At 34.9% G+C, this 26,109-nt stretch overlaps 1 protein-coding gene across 4 annotated transcripts in view; it reads left to right on the forward strand.

Moving 5' to 3' along the window:
• The window catches only part of EHBP1 (EH domain binding protein 1), a 343,930-nt gene that overhangs the window by 135,454 nt on the left and 182,367 nt on the right, over nt 1-26,109 (forward strand). For all 4 annotated transcript variants that reach the window (XM_060117415.1, XM_060117412.1, XM_060117414.1 and 1 more), the window contains 2 exons: nt 14,103-14,225; nt 18,628-18,868. In XM_060117415.1, coding sequence (XP_059973398.1) covers nt 14,103-14,225; nt 18,628-18,868 — 364 coding nt within the window. The remainder of the gene's footprint in view (nt 1-14,102; nt 14,226-18,627; nt 18,869-26,109) is intronic.

Here is a 26,109-nt window from a genome sequence, read left to right on the forward strand (position 1 = left end):
AGGAATTGATGTTATACCTTTATTATTGGAGTGAAAATCAAGCACTATATACATACTCCTTTCAGCTAATAAATTGCTGTAAATTTCTGGATTGTTATCCCTTGACTTCTATCATCTGTTCACCTCTTGGTGACTTTTCCAAATTCATTGGGCACTTTGGCACCCATCTCTTGGCTTTGCCTAAATTCTTGCTATCGTATGGGGGAATTCCATTGATCACATGGATGACCAATTTAATTTCTTAGTCAAAAACTTCTGTGACTTCCTCAACTCCAGTGACCTTCACCTCTACAATACTTCTGTTATAAGGAATTGATCAGACTTGTATGCAAAGATAGATGTTTTGTCCTGAGCAAATTTTATAAATTGCAGTTGACCCTTAAACAACACTGGTTTGAACTGCATAGGTCCACTTGTATGTAGATATTTTTCAATAGTAAATACTGCAGTGCTACACGATCTGTAGATGCAAATATGTAAGAACTGAGGACTTGGAGGAAGCATGAATACAGAGGGCCGACTATAAGTTATATGTGGATTTTCCACTGTACAGAGGGTTGATGCCCCTAAATCCTGTTTTATTCAAGGGTAACTGTATTATTTTCTAATTTATGATTGCCATTTTGATTTCCTATTTAACCCAGGAATGTTTAGGAGAATGTGCTTTGTCATGGGTTGTGTTTATTTCTAGTTTGTTTATTTCTAGTTTAATTTAATTCAAATAAGATTCTGAAGCCTGTCATATTTCAATTTTTTAAAAAATATGATTGAGATCTTTTTCTTTGTAGTGTAGATACATGATCTGTTTTTGTAAATTTTCCATAAATATCTTTTTACATGTATATTCTATTTGTCAGATTCAGCATGTAGCTATTAGACCAAACTTTACATTTATATTATTTAGTCATTTATATTCTTATGCTTTTTATATAGTTCATCAGTGAAAGACAGAGAACTTCAGTCCTAAATTATTTAGTTTATAAAAATTTATTCTCTTGTAGCTTCATCGTGGATTATAATTTGATCAGTTTGCCCCATTTAATGCCTCTTGCGTTGAATTTTTGCCTGATATTGATATTTATAATCCATGCCTTCTTTGTACTTGGTGTATTTATCACTTTATTTTTAATCCTATCTGTGTTAAATACTTCTCTTTATAAACAGTATTCGGTTGTATTTCTTGATAACTGACATACTTAATTTCACTTATATTACTTTATATTTTTATTTGGGAATTTTCTTATTATTTTTTTCCCACCCACCCCTTACATTTTGCCATTCTCAAATGTTCTTTATTTAAGCATTTTTTAATAGAGTAATTTGGAAGTTATATATCCTCTGTTTTCATTTTGGAATAGTATCCTCTAAAATAAATAAGCTAGAGGGATAACTGAATGAACCTGTATTTCTCTACTAACATTAAAAATGAAACAATGTGTTGACTCACCTTGTGAGATTCAATATGATTCTCTTCTCTCTTTATTTGAATTTCTCCCTCCAACCCCTCCTGGCTATTATTTTTATTTCAATAACATTTTGGGTTTCTTTTTTCAATAATAAGTGCTGACATTTGCATTGTTTATAATGTCAGCAAAATCATACAATACTTTTTAAAATGCCATGTCTTTGCTATCTTTGAGTTCTTTGTTTTATTTGGCTAGTTGGAGTGCTTAGGATGGTAAGTTGGTGTCCTTCCCTTACCACCTCCAATGACTTCCCACCTGTCCTTCAAATTTTAATTCTTTTGCCACATCCTCTACGAAGCCTTTCATGGCCTCTCCATCTTACACTTGATCACTCTATCCTTTGTGTTACTGCTGTACCATTTAAAAATGCAGGCATTTTCTTACAGCATGAGTTTTTTTATAATTCCAGTGGGATGTGATTTGACCTTTTAATTAGAGAATATGGTTTATTCTTTGTATATGGCTTTTGGTTAAAACTAAATTTCAATTAGGCACTAATACATAAGTAGCAACAAGGAAACCACACATTTTCATAGTCATAGCTGTTTTGAGCAATGTACTGTTTTCATCATAGCAATGGGAAAAAAAGGTGATAGCAGCATGTCACAAGTTCTGCGCTGAAAAGAAAAGAAAGGACATATTTTGAGCAAAATACAGATTTAATGAAAGGATTCAGTAATAACTAGATTTTATAACTGAACTCTTGTCTTAGTCCATTTGGGCTGCTATAACAAAATATCATAGATTGGGTACTTTATAAACAACAGAAATTTGTTCCTCACAGCTCTGGAGGCTGGAAGCCTGAGATCAAGGTGTCACCATGGTCGGATGAGGACCATCTTCTGGGTCACAGACTTTTCATTGTATTCCTTACATGGTGAAAGGGGACAAGGGAACTCTTTTGGGTCTCTTTTATAAGGGCATTTATCTCATTCATGAGGACTCTGCCCTCATAACCTAATCACCTCCCAAAGGCCCCACCTCCATCACATTGGGAATTAGGATTTCAACTTATTAATTTTGAGGGACACAAACATTCATACCATAGCAACCCTTATTGCTTAAACATACATATATATACATCTTAATTTCTAAAATTTCTACTGCAGAAATAACTTTTTTAGATAGCCTAAAATTCTCTGACCCTAATTGAAGCAATCGTTTTAATGCAATTTATGATGATCCAGAATTTCTTCAGAATGCTACCGGTTTGTGTTATTATTTATTTATGTATTTACTGTCCATATTTTATGAAATTCCTTCAAGGTAGAGACTATGTTCTGATCATTTTTTCATCCCTAGTTTCTAGCACATTGTCTGGAACACATTGAGAATTTAAAATATGTTAACTGAAAGGCCATAAATGAGAGGGCTTCCGTCTCCTATTGTAGCCCATATTGATCACTCTGTCTTGTTATCTTGTTCCATTTATTTTGACCTTTGATCATATACTATCTTATGTAAGATGGGATGGTCCCATTTTATGGAAAGAATGTGATGTGGAGGAGACACATAATTCAGACCTTAAATAATTCAAGACTAGTTTCCTAAAAGTAATGAATATAAAATGTGTTGAGGGAGCATAAGTAAGTAGGGACAGTGGGTGATTACATTCATGTTCTAAGTCGGTAAACCCACAATCATTGTAACATACCTATGCTTTGATGTTACATTTTTTTCTCAGCATTTTCTATTATATTTGCAGAGGACAATCACTTAAATTAATAGCACAGCATGTTATGGCAGTTGTTTGGCTTCCTGAGTTGTATTTTTTAGCACCTGTAAATTCCATTCCAAGGTTAACAAGGTTAACAAGGAATATTTTTTCAGCACCAGCACTACCACTCTATAACTGTTTAAGTAAAATGGTTTTAAGATAATAAAAACTATATTAAAATTTAACAATAGTAATGTTTGAATAATAGCTTAAGAGTAAACAAAATGAATGTATTTTATAAACATGGTACAAATAAAGTATGGTGAGTATTTTTATTTACCAGCTAAAGTGGCAATAACTTAAACACAGCTTATGTTCACACTTTCTTGCAGCTTTAAAAATTGTTGACACAATTTTTATGGAGGAAGGAATTATTATTTAAAATTTTGCCTATATTAAGTATATATTATAAATGCATAAAATGCAATCACATTATATCAATAAAATTATATGGGTACATTATTTCCTCAGCTAAGCTGCAAGCTTCTTGAAGAAACAGACTGTTAGAATTATTTTGGGTATATCTTAGATTGATACCTAGAGGCTATTCATTTAGCCTGTGCTCTTATGGAGTATGGCTGTAAATCATTAGTAACTGACAAAGTATATCTTCCGAAATTACAGACTTTACTAGAAGTAAAAGTAAATTCATGGTATATATATTTTGACTGATCACAAGCCCCTCCTCTGCCTGTCTGAGACAGAATTCACTGCTAACTGGATACAGGGACTGGCTCTTAGGCAGGAACCTTTTATTGAAGTTACCTGTATAGATGTCTTCTGCAGAGGTGCAGCACCCATGAATGGGCAGTTGGAAAAATCACTGAAATGTAGTGGGAGTGATTGACCTTGGAGTTGGAAGAACAAAGCTTTTGAATGGAAAGTTTACTGTAGCTGGTATTGGAAATAATATATGGTTTCAAAACAGTGCCTCCATCTGTATGGCAACCTCACAATGCTTGAACCAGTTTTTGGTGATATGACCATCTTTGGGATTCATGTTCAATTTCTGAATACACACCAACAGAAAGGGGAAAAAAAAGACATTCTGCATAAGTGACAAAGTCCTACTGAATGTAGCTCAGAAAATTAGGGTTAAACGAAACAGTTTACAACAGAGCATTATTGGGGAAACCGGACATCATGAGACACCTGAAAGGCTCCTGGTATACTTACAATTGTGGCAAAGATCAGCAAGGATTCTGGTTAGGCATTCAGACTCACAGGACCTGAACAGCCCAAACTTAGTATTAGATTCATTTAGGAGGATATTGGACAGGAAACAGCATTCAGCAGAGCATTCCTCTTTCACTGGAGTTTTCATGACAGCCTAGGTACTGTTCTTTGACCTCTCCCCCAAATGACAACTTGGGTACAAGGAGACAAGATCCACATAGTTAGAATCAGGGATTACCTTGACTTAGAATCTTCATGTTGCACAAGAACTGATATCTTTTGTAATAGTTTGATAGGTATAGTTTTCAGGGTCCCTGTAAGGGACATGCTCAGTTACGAGAGTCTCCACAATTAGAGAAGCTCAAGTTATGGCCTTCTATCAGGCATATAGTCCATATAGAGTCCTCCCATCCAGATGCAGTTTATAAATCAGGATTTATTTTTACCATAAGCATGTTGCCTGGTGTTTGTTAATCCTTTTCCTAAAGTTGGTAAAGTTAATTCAGGAGTAGGAAGAGAGAGTGACATATTGGCCACCTTCAGGGAACAGAATCTTACAGCACAGATGGTAGTAGAGGAGATAACAGTTCATATTTGAGGATCTTAGTAGAGGAGATAACAGTTCATATTTGAGGATCTAGAGTTGATTATGGTATGACTCAGCCCTCTGGGATTAAATGTCCTACTTGCTAGGGCTCTGAATGGGGATAAATAGGTCTCTTAGATGAAAAGGGTCCTCAGAATAAGCTTGGGGCCCTGGTCAGAAAATACATCCATTAATGTGCTTCTGGTTTTTACTTGGGCATTTACTCTCCAGTACCTAGGAGACTGATTAACAAAATCATAGAATTGCTGTGGACTCTATAAAGTAAAATAATTTAAAATGGCCACCTATTTTGGAGATCTGTGTGAAGGATGAGAATTTCTGGAATACTGCATCTGTTATCTAGGTTTTAAGGTTGGAAGATAGGATAGAAGCAGAGAGGTGGGGCATTTCTAGTCCCTTGAGCTAAAAAGTTTGTAAGGTACAAGCTACCTCTTTCTTAAAGGAGTTTGAGACCCTAGGGTGAGAGACTGAAGAAAGCAAGAGTATCTCTTCCCAATGTTTAGAACTCAAATGTGTCAACTCAGAGAATAGTAGAAGTGGCAGAAGATAGAGATTCAGCCTACTTTCTATATCACTCTTAATCCCTAATGCTGCTTTGTTTGTACTAAGGACAACTGAACATTCTCTGGCACCCCTTACAAGACTCTGGAAGAATTCTGTGGATACTGAGAGCCCATCTGACAGGGCCAGGATGGAAGTAAGAGCTCTGAAGGAGAAGTTAGAAGCTCTCCAGTATTTATTTAGGGAAGGAACCAGGAGATAATTAATATTTAAGTACCAATATGCATTCTTTAAGGGTTTATCCTAGGAATGCAATGTCGGTTTAACCATATTAACAGAATAAAGGAGAAAAACCATATAATCATCGTAATAGATGCAGAAAGGAGCATTTGAAGAAATTCAATACTGAGTTTCTCAGCAAAGTTTTAATGTAAAGAAATTTCTTCATTTTGATAAATAGCATCTATGGTGAGCTACAACTAACATCATATTTAATGATGAAACACTGAGCACTTTTCCTTCAAAGATTGGGATCAAGGCAAGGATGTTTGCTGTCACCACTTGCATTCAATATTGTACTTAGCAAGGGCACGTGATGCAAAATCAATATAGAAAATGTATATTTTTATATATGAACAACAAACATTTGGAAGATGAAATTAACCAAACAATTTCATTTACAATGGAGGCTAAAAATAACATAGACTACTTAGAAATAAACTTAACAAAAGATGTGGAAAAACCTCTACCCTGAAAACTATATTACTGAAGGTAATTAAAGAAGGTCTTAATAAATAGAGATTCTCTGTTCATAGATTAGAAAACTCAATATTGTAAAGATGTTACTTTTTCCCAAATCTGTAGATTCAACTCAGTGCCATTCATAATCGTAGCATGTTTTTTAAAAAAATAGAAATTGAAAAGCTGATTCTAAAATATAATTGGAAATTCAAAGGAACTGAATAGCCAAAATAATCTTGAAAAAGAACAGAATTGTTAATACTGTCTGACATCAAGATTTACTGTAAAGCTATAATAATCAAGATAGTATGGTACTGGCATAGGATAGACAGATCAGTGGAACAAAACAGAAAATCCTAAAATACACCCAAAGTTATCTGGTCAATTAATTTTTAGCAAAGGTGCAGCATAATTCAGTAGAGAAAGGAAAATATTTTCAACAGATGATGCTGAAACACCTAGATGTCCATATGGAAAAAATGAGCCTCAATTCCTACACATACACAAACATTAATTCAAGGTAGATCATGGACCTAAATGTAAAAGCTAAAGCTATAAAACTTCTGAAAAATAAAAAAATATATTTGTGACCTGAGAGTGGGCACAGGGTTTTTACATTCTTACACAAAACACAGAAAGTGATAACCATGAAAGAAAAATTTGATGAATTAGACTTTATCAAAATTTTAAACACATGGTTATTGAAATAGACCATTAAGAAAATGTATGCACAAGTTACAGACTAGAAGAAAATATTCATAAAGCATATATCTGACACAGGCTTGTATCCAGAATAGATTTTTTTAATGTCCTACAACTCAATAATAATAATAATAAAAGACAACCCTATTTTTTTTTTTTGTAATGGGCAAGGATTCAAACCTGTTGTTCACAAAGAAAGATACACCATTGGCCAGTAAGCATATGAAAATGTCCTCAGTGTCACTTGTCATCAGGGAAGAGCAAATTAAAATAATCATGAAACACAACTCCACACCCACCAGAGTGGTTAAAATTTAAAAGACTGACAATAAATTCTAAACGTCAGTAAGGATGTGGACCAAATGGAACTCTCATCCATTGTTCATGGAGAGTATAATGGTAAGATCACTTAGGAAGTTTTTTATAACACTAAACGTATACCTGCCTTCTGACCCAGCAATTCCACTCCTTTATATTTATCCAAAAGAAATGAAAACATACATCCACAAAAAGACTAGTACAAAAATATTCATAATATTTTTATTCATAACAGCCCCAAACTGGAAACAGCTCAGGTGTATGTACATCAACAGGAGAATGGCTAAACTGTATTATATTTGTGAATGGAATACTATTCAGCAATAAAAATGAGCTATTGATGCATTCAATGACATGGATATATGTCAAAACCATTATACTGAATGAAAGAGGATTTATATAAGAGTATATACTGTATGATTCCATTTACGTGGTGTCCTGGAAGAGGCAAAACTAATCCTATGTTAAAAACGTTAGAATAGTTATAGCTGGTGGGTTTTGGGATTGACTGAAAAGAGGCATGAGGTTTTTTTATTGTGGGGGGGATATAATGCCATGTTCTTCCTCTTGTGTCACGTGGGTGTATACATTTGTCAAAATTCATTGAATGGTACAGTTTAATATTTGTGCCTTTCATATATGTGCATAAGTGAAATACTGGAAAGTTAACATAAAAGTTATAATAAGTATGTTAGATTAGTAAGAAAATGAATGATTTCAACTTTCTGATTTATTGATCTACTGTGTGGTAGCTAATCTTCAAAGATTGTCCTCCAATGAAACAAGCCTCCCAATATTCATGCCCTTTTATAGTCCCCTCCCTGTCTTCTGGGCTGGCCCTGTAAATCACTTTTAACCAGTAGAATGCAGTGGGGAAGTGACACTTTGTAACTTCTAAAGCTAAGTTATAAAATGCCTTGTAGCTTCTACCTGGGACTCTTCTAGTGCATTCTCTGGGGGATACAGCTGCCATGTAAAAAGTCCATCTACCCCAAGATTGCTATGCTGAGAGGAACCCCAAACTACCCATATGGACAGGCCACTTGAGAGAGAGAGAGAGAGAGAGAGAGAGAGAGAGAGAGAGAGAGAGAGAGAGAGATGCCTGACCAGCCCCCAGTTGTTCCTGCCTCTCAGCTGAAACACTAAACGTGTAAGTGAAGAAGGCATTTTGGACGTCCAAGCTTTGGATGACTTTGTCTCAAGCCACCATCTAACAGCAGTAAACTACTCAGCTGAGTGCATTAACCCATAGAACTGTGAGAGGTAATCATTTGTTCTTAGCCACCAAATTTTAGGTTGGTAGCTTAAACTATAACATTTCTAGAGATAAATGAAATATATTGTAGATAGATACGTATATATGCATAGATATATAGACAGACATAAGATAAACACAGATTAAAAACACACAATTGCTAAAATTTAAATATAAGGTATATGTCTTTCTGCCTTTATAAAAATTACAGCAAGTGTTAGGACTTTCATTCAGTTCATTCATTCCTTTACAATATGACCTGCTAAAGGGATTGAAAATCACATTATTAAACTTGGTAGTTATATCCATAAATCAAATATTTATGGGCTCAAGCCTGTGAGAAAAGTGACATCTTTGGGAACTTGATCTCTATTAAGAAGTTGCAGTGTTACTATCTTAGACCATCTTAAAATGTGATATACCTGTACTGAATCTTATTATACTTTGGAGAGAAGAGTGAGGATGCTGCAAGATTTGCAGGTATGTTCTAGCTCTAGGCAGACCCTCCCACACCCTGCCCTTTTAACTCCACTACAGACTTTCTTAAAAGAAAAACCCACGTACTCTTTGTGACACCACTTCCATCCCCCTGTTTTGGTTCAGTGTGATAATCTCTGGTGGTCAATTTCTATCTTCTTTTGCCTTCCTAATGTAAAGAAGAGTCTCAAATTACTTGACCCTGTGCTTCGATTTCCTGCCCCTAATTTAGTTTTCCTTCTTATTCTCACCAGTGTGAAGCAAGTCCAGATTGACACACTGTTATGATGACTAAATGCTACACTACAGGATTATTGCTCAGTTTGAGTAGTGCTAGGGTAGAAATTATTTTGTGCTATTACATAGCATTATTAGCATTTTCTGAAGTGTAAATTTTTGGTGAAACAAGGCTTTAATTAGTAAGAAGTATTATATAAATATGTTGGGCCAGGGAATTTTTTTGGTCAGGGTGGTATATTACTGGGAAAGCATCCCACTTAAAAAAATTCTGGGAATAAATTTGTGTTATAAATCTTCTTTTAAATTTTTAATTTTTGTTTTTCTGATTATACATGTAAAACACATTGGCTGCAGGAAATTTGGAAGTAACAGAAAAGTACTTTTTTAAAAGGAGAAATACATAACAAAATTACGTATTTTAAGCTGTGCACCCACATATGCAAATGCCAATTGAATTATTTTTGTAAGTTTCACAGGCACCTGTAGCTTGGTATGGCCAAACTGAGTAGCCCCCACTGCAGTGCTAGAACTAATGTCCACACAGTCACCCAAGACACAAACTTGGCATGTATCCTAGATTCCTCTCCCCATCCTCCATGTCAAATTAACCATCAAAGCTTTCTTCTTAATCTATTCTTTAACTAGCAAATATTTACTAAGTGCCTCCCTTCATGGAGCGGTAATGCTAAACTACTCATCTTTTTGCTTCCTATCCTGTTTTTTTCAAGTGCAGCTACCATGTTGCTCCTGGAATGATGTTTCTAAACTATACATTTGATCTTACAATGGATTCCCAGAGCTTTCAGAGTAAAGTTCACATTCTTTATTTTGGTCACTATAACCTTCATGATAGGACATTTGCACAACCTCATCTCATTCCATTCCCCATCCCTGGTATCTTAAACCCCAAACAACTTGCTGTTCCTCAAGTATATCATGTTCTCATTCGCCTCCCTTTCATTGTTGTGAAATGCCCTCCAGTTTCTTCTTTATTTTAATAATAATAATGATGATGTCTTTTTGTCTTATTTTCACTCAATAAATCCTCCTTGAATAAATCCAGGAGGGCTTCCTGACCTCAGACTGAGTTGTATGCCTCTCTTCTAGTTTCACATATCCTACGAATACATAGCTCAGTCTTAACAAATACCATATTTATCATACACTGTATATTGCTTTACTTGTCTGTCCCCAAAAAGTATAAGAGGTACTTGAGAAATATTTCTCATATAGGTAAATGGTATTTCTTTGGAGATTGCTTCTTTTATGATTTGGATGGAGATTTATTTGCATACCAAATAAGAGGAGCATTACCTTTTCACTTTGTTAATATGAATGGAAGTTCTAGAAGCAGAAGTTCTAGGTGTTAAGTAAGGATTTATTTAAGCTATAGATAAATAGGGAAAGCTAGGATAGGAAGGACAACTTGTCATCAGTGAGAAGAATGGAAATAAGAAATTACTTTGGGTTAATTAATGAAGAAATGGTCATTAGTGGTTTTATTTGTTTATTTTTTTATCAGTGGTTTTAGGTATCACCAAAAGCATGGTGAGGGGAAGGAAATATTCTAAACATTCAGAAAAATTACAGTGTAAATAATTTAGTCATGTAATTCAGTCATCTTGATAGTATTTAAATAAATGCCCACATTGTACCTAAAAGTTTATAATGGAACATTAATAATGTTTTGAAAGTAAGAACCAAGTTTAATATTTCTTCAGTATTCCCTCTATTGCTCATTATATAAGGTGCTTAAATAAATTATTCCTAGGGGGCTTCCCTGGTGGCGCAGTGGTTGAGAGTCCACCTGCCGATGCAGGGGACACGGGTTCGTGCCCCGGTCCGGGAAGATCCCACATGCCTTGGAGCGGCTAGGCCCGTGAGCCATGGCCGCTGAGCCTGCGCGTCTGGAGCCTGTTGCTCCGCAACGGGAGAGGCCACAACAGTGAGAGGCCCGTGTACCGCAAAAAATAAATAAATAAATAAATTCTACTCTCATTGAGATTACATCTAAGAATATTAAATAACTAAAATGTGTAAAGAAAACTACAAATCTTTGAATATTATTTTAAAATATTTTAGCCTCGTAATTACACATCTGGGAATACAGTGCAAATAAATGATACTAATATACATGATAAATGTGAATATTAATAATAATACCTCAGGATGTTTATGAGAATTAACTCATAACATATGCAGAGCCCTTTCCACTGCTTAATAAATTTAACTGTTATTAATATTTCTTTTCTCTTATTTTTGAAGTTAAAAATAAACCATCTGCAAATTTAAAAAAATACAAAACTAGTAATGAATTTAAAAAATCAGTCATGCATTGGTAATCACATAGGATAGATTCTCTCCATTATACTTCCCTGAAAATTACAAAGTTACAATGACTACTAGTTGGGGGTAAAAGATCTAATTTAAGAATAAACTCTGCCTACTGAGGAATTTGCTGGGTTAGTTTGAGTCTGAATGGGATTTAAACTATTGGCAGGATAAAATGGAAGAAGATACTTTATAAAGGTTGACTAACTCTTATTATTCACATTCAGATTAAGAGTTCAGTTGGTATTGTGTTTACTCTTTATTTTCTATGATTTACTTTGACTATCTCAAGCATTTTTATTCATGCAAAATATATTTCTCATTCAGACAAGGGAAATGAATGTCAGTTTTTCATATGTATTTGGCTCAAAGATCTATATGACAATACACATTTCTGACCACCTAATATTCTAGTAGTCATTTATTGTCTGTTTCTGTATTAATTTCTATCTTTATCGATGGTAAATTCCATGAGGACAGTACTATGTTTTTTTCATCCTTATGTTCCAAGCATGGTACTTGGCACAGGGTGATAAACAAGTATTTGTTCAACAACAAATGAATGGATGAAGGCAACCTTATTAAAACTGTATTTTATTATTTGGTTCACATAAAATTTAGAATGTGTACTTAGATTTACAGTGTTAAAAAACAGCATTTTAATGCTGAATTCACAACTGTTGTCTATTTCTAACCATTTTCTTTATTTCCCACTGAATGATCTGGATCTATTTGGTCTGTCCTAATGCCTAAGTTATTCCCAGGTTTTAAGTTTGGAAACAGCAAGGATTAACTAGAATATTCTAGTAGGTTCTTATTATTTTATTCCAAGCTAATTTTCACCCAGTGAATAATAATTTCACATATTTGGAGTTGTCCACAATATGTATGACTCATTTTTTAAAATTCTGTTTATGCACAAAATGAATTTTTATTTTAAGGTTTTTCTACCTGTTCCTGTCTTTTTTATTATGTCTCTTACTGGCTAAATTATAAGATATCCTATAGCAAACACTCAAGAGTTCCCTTAAAAGAACAAATTCCCTAGAAAGCAGGAGTAGAAAATAGCTATTGCCTGCTTTTCTTATTTTGTGCTGATTTTTTTTTTTTTTTTATGCGGTACGCGGGCCTCTCACTGTTGTGGCCTCTCCTGTTGTGGAGCACAGGCTCCGGACGCACAGGCTCAGCAGCCATGGCTCACGGGCCTAGCCGCTCTGCGGCATGTGGGATCTTCCCAGACCGGGGCACGAACCCGTTTCCCCTGCATCAGCAGGCGGATTCTCAACCACTGCGCCACCAGGGAAGCCCTTTTGTGCTGATTTTTAAAATTCTAGAATATGAACAAGTGCTTATTATGTTCATGATTCATATAGATATATTCTTAAAACTTATTAAAACTTAAGTTTAAATTTAGAATATTACAAAACAAATAGCACATATTTTCTATTGTATCAGATGATATTTCTTATTCTGTTTTTAATGCATGCATTTAAAGCCCTATTTTACAAATGCAGAATGTGAAAGCCAGTGTCAACTTCTCAGGTTATTATCTTTGTTTTGTGTTTGTTAACATAGTTGTTATAGTACTAATATAAATTTTAATTTTTTAAATGTTTCCTATTTTAAAATATGAGTATAGCATAACTTTCAGTTAAATACATCTGTTATAGTTCATCAAAAATAACGTCCTCTGAATGTATTCTCTTGATTAACCAAACATCCCCTCTCTGTCTTTTTGAGTAACAGCATGCTTCTGTGGCTCTTTAATTAAATGACCTTACCTTACATTTGTCTCGACTGGCTTCTGTTTACAGAAATTGTAAACCAATTGAATGCTCTGAGCAGCTTAGATGAAGATCAAGATGACTGCCTAAAGCAAGCAAATATGCCTTCAGCTAAATCAGCCAGTTCCTCTGAAGGTCTAAGAGCTTTCTTCCTTTCTTTCTGCTTCTGATTGCTTGTATTTACTGTGACCTGCTACCTCTTGACTTCTGCCTGTACTTAGCTGTCAGTTTTGTCTTTGTGCTTTTCCTTTAATAAATTTTCTTTGGTAATTTGTAGTGCACCAACAGGCAACAACATAACAGAACTTATCATCTTTAGCAAAGCCTGTATCAGGATCCTTGATAGGCAGTGATTTTAAAACATCTTATAATAACTGGTCGTATAACATGACAGTATTTCTTTAGTTAGCTTATATATTGTAACAACATTGTTTTAGAAATATTTGCTTATATTAAATCAATTTGAATTATTCATATTTAAAAGTGAAGGATGTTTTTTTCTCAAAATCTATGTTAGTACTTTTTTATTGGATCAAATTAGATTGAGCTAAAAGTTTCTCTAGTTCATTATCTGATATTTTCCAATTCATGTGTTTGTTTTCTTTTATTTGAATATGTTGGTATGCTACAAAATACTTGAATGGCATTCTGTCATTGGTAAAATGCTATATCTTATTATTTGCAGGTATTATTAGTATGAATTTTTACAATTTGAGATATTTCATGAATGAATGATAATTATGCTTAACTGTAACCGCAGTAAACTGACACGTATGTTTATTTTCAGAGCTTATCAACAAACTTAACTTTTTGGATGAAGCAGAAAAGGACTTGGCCACTGTGAATTTAAATCCATTTAGTGATCCTGATGTAGCAGAATTAAATCCATTTGGAGATCCTGACTCAGAAGGTAGCAAGTTTTTTTCTTTACTTTTAAAGTCTTTGTGTATTGTTAAGTTCTCTTGAACTGTAAAGGCAGGAAGAGATTTTGTTTTTAAAGACTTGTAAATTTTGTTTATAATGACAATATTATTTATTCAATACCAATTGCAGTTGATCAGCAATTCTGGGTAGCTTCCATTGAATTGTTTTTAAAGAAAAAGGGAAGCCTTACTTGGGGCTTATGTTTTAATTCTTTGTTAGTTTGGTCAAATAGTAAAGCTCTAATGTTAGAGATAACAGTATTTTATCTAGCTGGCATGCAGTAAAGTCTCATTAGTTTGGCCTACCAAGCAAGGTCAGGTTGTGGGACATACCCATATTAGGGTGGTGGAGGTAGCCTTTTCTCTCTATACAGCTTCTTGACCCTCACACCTCAGTGTGATGAGCCCCTCCACTCCCAACTCCCTGTCTCTGGCTGAGAATTACTTTTAGTAACGAAAGTAAATTGTGCATGTGAATGTCACAGAACAGAAAGAAGATTGAGGACCACTCCTGTCATATATACAACATGTAAGAAATAAAACCATGTATTTTTTTCCTGAGTCATTTTTCTTATCAAGTAGTTTCAAACTATTAAAGCTTAGAAAAGAGCTGTTGAAGAAGACCTCTGTTTAATTAAACTCTGTTTGCTCAAAGTAAATGTAAGAATGATTAACCCCTGTTTACATCTTTTAGACTGCTCTTATGAAATCTTCATGAGCTTTAAAGAATTTTGCTACTGCCTGTCATGGTGAAAAGTGAGGTTTCAACTTAAGGATTCACTCTATTTGTGCAATATCATTTCATAATCCACTTATGAAAGTAATGGAAGGAGAAGAACTTCCATTACTTTCTCCCTTCTTACCAAATTCTAAATTAGTAAGTTTAGATTAATGAGATTTTATTTTTTTGTGACCTATTTTATTTTATTATTTTAAAAATTATTTTATTTATTTATTTATTTTTGGCTGCATTGGGTCTTCGTTGCTGTGCGTGGGCTTTCTCTAGTTGCAGCGAGCAGGGGTTACTCTTCGTTGCAGTGCATGGGCTTCTCATTTCCGTGGCTTCTCTTGTTGCGGAGCATGGGCTGTAGGCGCGGGCTCAGTAGTTGTAGTGCACGGGCTCAGTAGTTGTGGTGCGTGGGCTTAGTTGCTCTGCAGCATGTGGGATCTTCCTGGACCAGGGGTCGAACCCATGTCCCCTGCATTGGCAGGCATATTCTTAACTACTGCTCTACCAGGGAAGCTCTGTGACCTATTTTATTTTAACATATTTTAAATCTTAACGGTTACAGTACATTTTAGAAGTAATCTGGTTCAGCTGCCTCTTTTCATAGATTAAGGAGCTGAGGCCCAGAGGAATTAAGTGATTTGAAGAACTTTAGGTAAATGGAGGTGGAGTTGGAACTAAGATTGCTAATCAAGTGTCTTCTTTTGACCACAAAGCTTCTCAATTGCATACTAAATACATCTGAGTACACTGAGTTAAAAAAAAATTACCAAAATACTTTGAGATATGAGTATTTGAGCTTTTCATTTCAAAATCAAATAAGTAATTTAAAAAATATATATGTGTGTATTTTCTGAAGTATAGAAAGGAGTAGCAGATAACATATATATTGTATTTCTATTTTGGCGAGGTTAAGCGAGGTTAGCCAACCTGATTCAGAAACTTTAATCGTGCCTATAGAGCTAAGAAAAAACTTGACAACCAGTATTCTCTTTAAATATATAGTTCTTGGAGACTTTAGAATAAGTATTTTCTATTAGAAGAACACTCATTTTTCTAGAAATAATTAATTTTTATTGATTAAAAACATGCATCCTCAAGTAACAAAAGTAGTTAAGAAAGAAAAAAATGTGTTACAGTTGTTTAGATGGTTTTTGTTTTTGTTTGCTTTTACAATTTCAGTTCTCCTCCTAGTTAGATTCATGACATTCTGTGCTTCAGTGACCCGTTTAGAAAGTTACTAAATGTATTTGTTAGCTTTTATATGAAATAGTCTCATCTTAAATTCTCCTTTGTTGCTATTCTGTCATCTTCAAATCTTGCTCTATAGTTTGAATACTTTCTTGCTTTTGGTTTTGTAACTGATGAAATTGCTTGGATCAATTTTTGTAATCCTCTACCTGAAAGTAAAAATAAAAATCTTATTTCCATTGACAGGTTTTTTCAATTTCTTAAGCATTTAAGACTTGATATTTGTTAATAAAAAAATTGAATAGGTAAAAACTCTGTAGTCTCTTCTCCTACAGAGAAAATATAATGCTTCATTTAGATTATTATAAAGATTATAGTGGTGTTTGAGTGTTATCCTGGTCTGACAAAAGATACAGTTACTGAGTCTCTTCTCTAGCATAGGCTGTATTTAAATTCATTTCAATGTTGATTTATCATGATGTTATGAATTCTCTTTCATACTTTATAACTGCTTCACCATGGTGTACAGAATTTCAATTCAGAGTTATTTTGTTTTATTTATTTTTTCAGTATAAAGACAATATAAGTTTTCTGGGCTAATGTCTAAAGTATAAGTAAAAGTAGTTTGACTCTAAAATATAAAAATCATAAATATATGTCAATCAAGAGATTTTTTTAATAATTGGATTAAATTGTTTGAAATGTCACTTATAAAACAGTTACTTTTCTTGAAGATTTTAAAACTGATTTTCTGCCTTCTCCTCCTAGAGTATTTTGTTAGAGTTGCTTGGCATAATTAAAATTACTTTTGAACTGTTCTGTGATTATCGGCTTTTTGAAACTTTTTTCCAATTTGGTTAAATATTTATATTAGTAAAATACAAATTTTAAACAGTTTTATTATACATTCCAGTTTTTTGTTGGTGTTTTTTTTTGTTTTTTTGGGGTTTTTTTTGGCCTCTCCACATGGCTTAGGGATCTTAGTTCCCTGACCAGGGATTGAACCCTGGCCCACAGCAGTGAAAGCACAGAGTCCTAACCACTGGACCACCATGGAACTCTGCCTCATTTTTGTTTTAAAATATTAATAAACGTAAAAGTAAAAGAAAAAGCCTGGTACTAAGCACTCCATAAGTATTGTTGGAGGACATGACACTGTTGTAGTGCTTTTTGTGCTGTAAAGTCAGAGTTTTATTTTTAAGAGTACCTTTGTTTTCAAATTGAAATTTGAAATAGTAAAACTTAGAATTTAGTGGAACACATCTATCTGCTTCTCAGTATGACTTTAATGTGGCTCTTTCAACTTCAGAATTCTTGTTATTCCTTTACTTTATTAAATAAGATATTCATTGGATATGAATTATGTTGAAAAGCCCATTAAAAGCTCTAAAGATTTAAGGACTTGTAGTGTACAGAAACCTGCTCTTTGAAGACTTTACAAAAACAAATTCAGTGATATATGATGTATTTTTTATATATCTAGAATGAATTTTCAGATTCCTAAGTGGTCTCTGCTTGTGTAACTACCAAAGACTATTCCAAAATTTAATCCATTTTATGTTCTTTTAAAAACAGAAATTTATATATCAGTTTGAGATGTCAAGCTAGTATAGTGAAATAAATTAAGCAATAATAGAATATTGTACCTCTAAAAAGGTTAAAATTTCCAAAATTGGTATACCATAATGCCAACATTAATAGAGATTCCAAGGGCATTAACAATTCAAAGATGCTATTTTGAAGAGCATTGTTCCTGGAGAAGTAGACAAAGATCTTAGATATCACATCTTCTGGACTTAGACCCTCTAAAACTTTTTTTTTTTTTTTGACAATTTTGTGTGTTTTTTTAAAAAACATCTTTATTGGAGTATAATTACTTTACAATGGTGTGTTAGTTTCTGCTTTATAACAAAGTGAATCAGCTATACATATACATATATCCTCATATCTCCTCCCTCTTGCGTCTCCCTCCCACCCTCCCTATCCCACCCCTCTAGGTGGTCACAAAGCACCGAGCTGATCTCCCTGTGCTATGCGGCTGCTTCCCACTAGCTATCTGTTTTACATTTGGTACTGTATATAAGTCCATGCCACTCTCTCACTTCATCCCAGCTTACCCTTCCCCCTCCCTGTGTCCTCAAGTCCATTCTCTGTGTCTGCATCTTTATTTCTGTCCTGTCCCTAGGTTCTTCAGGGCCATTTTTTTTTTTTTTTTTAGATTCCATATATATGTGTTAGCATATAGTATTTGTTTTTCTCTTTCTGACTTACTTTACTTTGTATGACAGATTCTAGGTCCATCCACCTCACTACAAATAACTCAATTTCATAAAATGTATTATTGATCTGCCCTCTTCAACCCCGTAGAGTTTATTAATTCAAGATTGAGTATTTTTGAAAACACTAAATATATAAGAAAATATCAGATAGTATTAATTTGATTTAATTCATCTTTTGCTATTATTTTATAGAACAAATCACTGAAACAGTTTCACCTAAAAAACCAGAAGAATCCTTTTATAATGACAGCTATAATGCCTTTAAAGAGGTACAGACTCCACAGTATTTGAACCCATTTGATGAGCCAGAAACCTTTGTAACTATAAAGGATTCTCCTCCCCAGTCTACAAAAAGAAAAAATATAAGACCGGTGGACATGAGCAAATATCTCTATGCTGATAGTTCTAAAGCTGAAGAAGAGGAGTTGGATGAGTAAGTACACTTCATTTTGCTATCATCATATTTTAACTAAAGAGATCTTTCTGTAATATACCTTTAGATGGGTAAAAAGAGGTTTGTCCCTATGTTAATATATAGTTTACGTGTTAGTATCTATCTCATCCCCTATCCAAATTTTAACAGTCTTGACCCTCATTCTCCCACCCTCTTCCATATGATTATGTGTGCACCCTAAACTAACAAATGAAGGAAGCACGTTCCTGGAATCTCTGGTTAGAATTCCAGTTGTGTCTTCCCACAGCAACCATGTTATAAATGGTACTTAGGTGTTTTTAATCGATTACTGAAGGCATTACACTTCAGTTATGTTATGGGTCTATTGTGGGAACCAAATAATCATTTATGATATTGATTTGATGAGAAGATTTATTCAAATGCCAAACAATGAGATCATGACATTTATAAATTAGGAATTATCTGCATTTGAGTCATTACTCTTACCCAAATGAGAGGTTTATTAACCACAAGCTTAGTATATTAATAGTCAGTGTGATTAGGGTTTCTGTTTTACTCAAATCTAAATTGCGGATAGGAGGAAGGTATGTTCACATTGTATTCTGGAGTTGCACATTGCAACCCATGTAGCCGCAGACTGTGGCCCTAAGTATGTTTAAAAAGTAACAGTAAAACTTCCAGCCATGCTGGAGTAGCATAGACTAGATATAGCTTCTGTCTTACACAAGTAAAAAACTGAATAAAATATATGAAACAACAATTTTCAGACATTGGACACAAATAGCACAGGATCCCTGAGAGAAAAGAAACGAAGAATGAGCCCTACATTTGTCCAAGCTTTATTTATGGGAGAGAATTTCCAACTGCAATTCAGGGAGAGAGAACCCAAACACCCCAGAATCTCTCTGCATTGAGGAGGCAGAGTTTGGACTTTGGAGGTACTGAGGTGGCTAGAACTTGTGGACAGAGTTTCAGAGAGGAACAGCCTATTCATAAAGAGTTTCAGAGATCTGTAAAAGGTTTCTCTTGAGTCTTTAGCTGAGTACTGATCAGAGTACGCATATGAGGAAGTTATTGAGGACAAACAATTAGAACAATCCTTGGAGTTCACCCAGTATTAAGAATAGTTTGGGTTTCCACCAGCCAGAGAGGAAAGACTTCCTAACACATGGGACATCAAGTTGAGTCCTCAGAAGGGTATTGTGCCAGTATGGGGGAAAAGCCCGAGACTAAAGGCTGTTCTGGGCCTTCCCAGCAAAGATTAAAAGCAGAGCTCAAAAGAACCAAAATGATTCCACGTAACTATCCCATACAAAGCCCCCAAATATTAAAAGGAATACCAAAAAATCAAGCATCCAAAACATAAAATTCACAATGTCTGACAGCCAATCAGAAATTTATCAGGCATGTAAAGAAGCAGGAAGATCTGACTAATGAGGAGGAAACTCAGTCCTTAGATAAGGATGCAGAAATGGTACAGATGATGGAATTAATAGACAAGCGTGGTAATTTAACTATTATATAAATATACTCCAGATATTTAAGAAGGTGGAAGAAAGCATGAGCATGCAAGACAAAAAAAAAGTCCAAATTCAGTTTCTAAAGATGAAATATACAGAATCTGATTTAAAAAATACACTGGATGGGATTAAGGAAGGAAGTATTAGTGAACCTAAAGACTTTGCAATAGAAACTCCAGATTAAAACATAAAGGCGGGGGCGGGGCTTCCCTGGTGGTGCAGTGGTTGGGAATCTGCCTGCCAATGCAGGGGACATGGGTTTGAGCCCTGGTCTGGAAAGATCCCACGTGCCTCGGCACAACTGAGCCCCTGTGCCACAGCTACTGAGCCTGCGCTCTAGAGCCCTCAAGCCACAACTACTGAGCCCACGCGCCTAGAGCCCGTGTTCACAACAGGAGAAGCCACCGCAATGAGAAGCCCAGGCACCGCAACAAAGGATAGCCCCTGCTTGCCGCAACTAAAAGAAAGCCTGTGCGCAGCAACAAGGACCCAACGCAGCCAAAAATAAATAAATAAATAAATTTATGTATTTAAAAAAAACAAACATAAAGGGGAAAAAAATGAACAGAGGATCAGTGGGACAACTTCAAGCAATCTAACGTAAGTGTAACTGGAATTCCAAAAGGAGAGGAAAGAAGATGAGGGAACAGAAAAAATATTTGAGGAAATAATGGCTAAAAGTTTTAGCAATTAACAAAATATATAAACCTACAGGTCTAAGAAGCTGAATGAACCCCAAAATGAACCACAGGAATAATGAAAAAAACTACTGCCAGGCTTCTCAACAAAAACAATTCAAGTCACAAGATAGTGGGGTGGTATATACGTACTGAAAGAAAAAAACCTGCCAACACAAATTTTTATTTCCAGCCAAAAAAAAAAAAAGTCTAAGCAATGGACATTTCCAGACATGCACAAACTGAGATAATTCATAATTATCAAACTTGCTTTGCAAAAAATATTACAAAGAAGTCCTTCAGGCAGGAGAAAAATGACACTACTTTGAAATTTGGATCTGCACAAAGGAATGAAGAACACCGGAAATGGCAAATAAATAGTATATATAAAATACGTCTTATTTTTTAAAATCTCTTTAAAAGATAATTGACTTTAAAGTTTAAATAATAATATATTCTGGGTTTGGGAACAGGGGTATAAGTAAAACATATGACAGTAGTCATACAAAGGCTGAGCATGGGGAAATTGAAAAATACTATTTTAAGCTTCTTATACATGTTATTTGAAGATATACAATATTATCTTTTTTCACAGATGACATAATTATTTATGTAGAAAGTCATAAGGAATCTCTAAAAAGTCTACTAGAACTAAAAAGTAAATTTAGCAAGGTTACAGGATACAAGATCAGTATACAAATTCAGATGTATTTCTCAATGGTAACAATTAACTATCAGAAATAGAAAACTCTAAAATACCATATACAAAAGCATCCAAAAAACAAACAAACAAACCAAAACTCAAGGATAAATTTGAACAAAGATGTGCAATGCAATACCTGTATGCTGAAAACAGCAAAAGGTTGCTGAAAGAAAACAATGGAAAGAAATATTACAGCCACGGATTCAAATTGATCTGTAGATTCAGTGCTATCCCAATCAAAATTTTGGAGTATTTTTTTGGTAATAATTGATAAAGCTAATTCTAAAATGTATGTAGAAATACAATGGACCTAGAATAGCCAAAACCATTTTGAAACAAAGTTTCAAAACAAAGAACAAAGTTGGAGAACTTAGCTCTCCAGTTTCAAGACTCATTAATCAAGACATCATGGTATTGGCTTAAAGTAAACATATAGTTAAATGAAAGAGAATATGAAAGTCTAGAAGTAGATCCACACATATATTGCCAATTGATTTTTGACAAAAGTAGCACAGGAAGTCAGGCAAGGGTAATCTTTACAACAAATGGTGCCAGAACAACTAAAGGTCTATATCCCCCCACCCCTCCAGAAAAGAAGAACTACAGTCCTTACCTCATAACAAATGCAAAATTTAGCTAAAAATAGATCATACACCTAAAAGTGAAAGCTAAAACCCTGGAACTTTTAGAAGGAAGCATAGGAGAAAAATCTTAGTGAACTTGGGGTAGGCAAAAATTTCTTGAACAGAATGCAAAAAACACAGAGTCAAAGGGAAAAAATTATAATTTGGACTTCTTCAAAATTAAACCTTTTTCTCTTTAAAAGACACTTATGGGGCCTCCCTGGTGGCGCAAGTGGTTGAGAGTCCGCCTGCCGATGCAGGGGATACGGGTTCGTGCCCCGGTCTGGGAGGATCCCATATGCCGCGGAGCGGCTGGGCCCGTGAGCCATGGCCGCTGAGCCTGCGCGTCCGGAGCCTGCGCGTCCGGAGCCTGTGCTCCGCGACGGGGGGAGGCCACAACAGTGAGAGGCCCGCATACCGCAAAAAAAAAAAAAAAAAAAAAAGACACTTATGAAAATGAAAAGGCATGCCACAGTTTGGCTAAAATTCTTTGCAAAACACCTATCTGGCAATACTTCTTTCTTTTTTTTTTTTTTTTTTTTTGCGGTACGCGGGCCTCTCACTGTTGTGGCCTCTCCCGTTGCGGAGCACAGGCCCTGGACGCACAGGCTCAGCGGCCATGGCTCACGGGCCTAGCCACTCCGCGGCATGTGGGATATGGGATCTTCCCGGACCGGGGCACAAACCCACGTCCAGGCGGACTCTCAACCACTGCGCCACCAGGGAAGCCCCTTGGCAAGACTTCTATCAAGAATATGTAAAGAACTCTTTAACTCAATAATGACAAACTTTCTTTTTTAAAGAGGGAAAAGATTTGAACAGACATTTCACAAAAGAAGATGTAAGAATGGCCAATGTGTACACCAAAAGGTGCCCAACATCTTAGTCATCAAGGAAATGCAAATTAAAACCATATAAGATATCACTACACACCAACTTGAATTGCTAAAATTTTAAAGACTTACTACACCAAATACTGTCAGGGACATGGAGCCACTGGTACTCTCAGAACTCTCAAAGTTCTAAATGGTGAACTATTTTAGAAAACAATTTGGCAGTTTCTTAAAAAGTTAAACATATACCTGTCGACCTAGAGTTTAATTCTTTTAATTCTTTAATTCCATTCTAATTCTAGGTATTTACCCAAGAGAAATCAATGCATATGTCCACAAAAAGATTTGTGCATGAATATTTTCACAGCTTTATTTATCATAATAGCAAGATATGGGAATAACCCCAGTGTCCATCAGTAGGAAAATAGATAAGCAAATTGTGGTGTATACATACAGTGGAATACTACTCAGTAATAAAAAACAAACTATGGATACATATAACTGCATGGATCGATCTAAAAATTATTATGCTGAGTGAAAGAAGCCAGACCAAAGAAGAGTATATACTGTATGCTATCCTTTATCTAAAACTCTAGAAAATACAGTCTGTTTTGAGAGAAGGCAGATGCATAGTTGCCTGAGATTGGAGGTGGAGGGAGATATGGATTAAAAGGGATACAAGGAAACTGTTGGAGAACTGGAAATGTTTGTAGTCTTGATCGTACTGATGGTTTCACGCTTGTATACATATGTAGAAAACTCATCAAGTTATACTTTTTAAATATGTGCCATTTACTGTATTGTATGTACATAAAGCTGTTAAAAAAAAAGAAAACCACAGCAATGTTTAACTTTATTAACAGAAATACTGTGTCACATGAGCAATTCCCATGAGGAATTCTTGGGCTTTTAGGTCTGTTTGTTGAAAATAATTGATGTGTAACAGGGGAGATCTACAGAATATTTAACAATTTTTAAAAGCTAAATAACAATTACATGTTTACTTGCAGTGAGGCTATATGGGCTTTGCTTTCCTTGGAAATACTGAATTTTATCATATTAACATTATTTAGATCTTGGGGAAAATAGTTATTTCTTTCAAAATGCAGTGTAGTAGGAAAATCTTTCAAAATATGGAATGTATGGGTTGAGAGGGGAATAATAAAAAGGCTCCTTTGATGTATGAAAGTTGGGAGCAGTTGCTTTGTGTGAAGGGAGAAATGTCCTCCCTCTCCTGTGCATTGGTCAACTCCCATTTTGAGCAGTATTTTAGTTCTAGGTACTGCACTTTAAAAGGGGGATTGATGATTCAGAGCGTTAACAGTATAGCAACAGTCATTAAAATGTCCCGAAACCACATCAAATGAGCAGTGATTGAGGGCACAGGTACTATTTGACTTAGAAAACACATGGTTTAAGGGAACTATAATAACCAAGTTCAAATATTTGAAAGACTTGTTTGAAAGAATGAGGTAGTTGACTTGTTTTCTGCTGCTCTAGAACTGCATTTTTCAACCTTTCCTCATTTTACAACACATGGCTAATTACTCTCACATGTGCTACATGCTTTCATGGACATGGCTAGGTTTTGATAAAACCTAAAAACGTTCTAACTTCCTATAAGTATGGGAATTACATCATAATAATCATCTGATTCCAAACCCAGATTGAGATCTCAATACTAATTAATAACTATACAGGGGTTGAAAAAGTTTGCTCTACTCTTGCTAAAGTTGTTATATTTGTTTTCTTTTTTTTTTTAATTTTGTTTTATTTATTTTTTTATACAGCAGGTTCTTATTAGTCATCCATTTTATACACATCAGTGTATACATGTCAATCCCAATCGCCCAATTCATCACACCCCCACCCCCACCCCCCAGCCACTTTCCCCCCTTGGAGTCCGTACATCTGTTCTCTACATGTGTCTCAATTTCTGCCCTGCAAACCAGTTCATCTGTACCATTTTTCTAGGTTCCACATATATGCGTTAATATACAATATTTGTTTTTCTCTTTCTGACTTCACTCTGTATGACAGTCTCTAGATCCATCCACGTATATTTGTTTTCTTTGAAATAGCTAATGTGTGATCAAAATAAAATTTCTCATGGGTGGTGTAGGTGCTGAGTAATAGCCACACACCTAGAGTATTTGAATGTAAATGCAAACTTTAAATACAAACATTCAGTCATTCCAAGAGACATGAATATTACACAACATACACACACCCTCCTCTCTCCTATTAACAAATTAAAGAGACATCCAATGTTTGCTTAAACTTTTAAAATGCCTTAATAAAAACTAAAATCAGAATGACTAGGTGTTTCCTTTTGACCATTCTTTTTTCCACATGAAAGTCATAGCCTTTACAAAGTTTCCCGTGAATAAAGAGCATTCTAAACTGCTCAATCATCTGAGGTTACCAGAGGTAGTCTATAAACACTCAGCTTTTTTGAAGGAATGCATCCATAAATTCTGAAGATTGCTCATCAGCTAATGTCCAGGAAGAACTCTGTGTTAATTACTTACTTGGTATTTCTCATCTTTTTCTCCAAAAGTTTGTAGGTCCAACTTAAGTAGCAGAAATCTTCCAGAATTTGTTCTTACTTCAGTAATAAACTTATGACCTTTCATCAAGTGAAAAGCCTATATGACTCATCTTCCATTACCAAACTCTTCCTGGATCCTCTAACATAAAACTCTCACAAATAAATAGTGCTGTGTTCTTTGATGTTCTAAAACAACCTTCAGAAACTCAGCATTATCCATCATCTCCGAGGAGAAAGTGTACGCCCTTCAGGGCTTTTAGCATGTGTCCTTTACACTTAGCAACTGTATGGGTTGCTCAGTTTTCTTGTGTTTGGGGGTTAGTTCAGCCATTCTGGTTATGTAGCAAAAATG

This window comes from Mesoplodon densirostris, chromosome 14 (assembly GCF_025265405.1).
Source record: "Mesoplodon densirostris isolate mMesDen1 chromosome 14, mMesDen1 primary haplotype, whole genome shotgun sequence".
NCBI classification, from domain to species: domain Eukaryota; kingdom Metazoa; phylum Chordata; class Mammalia; order Artiodactyla; family Ziphiidae; genus Mesoplodon; species Mesoplodon densirostris.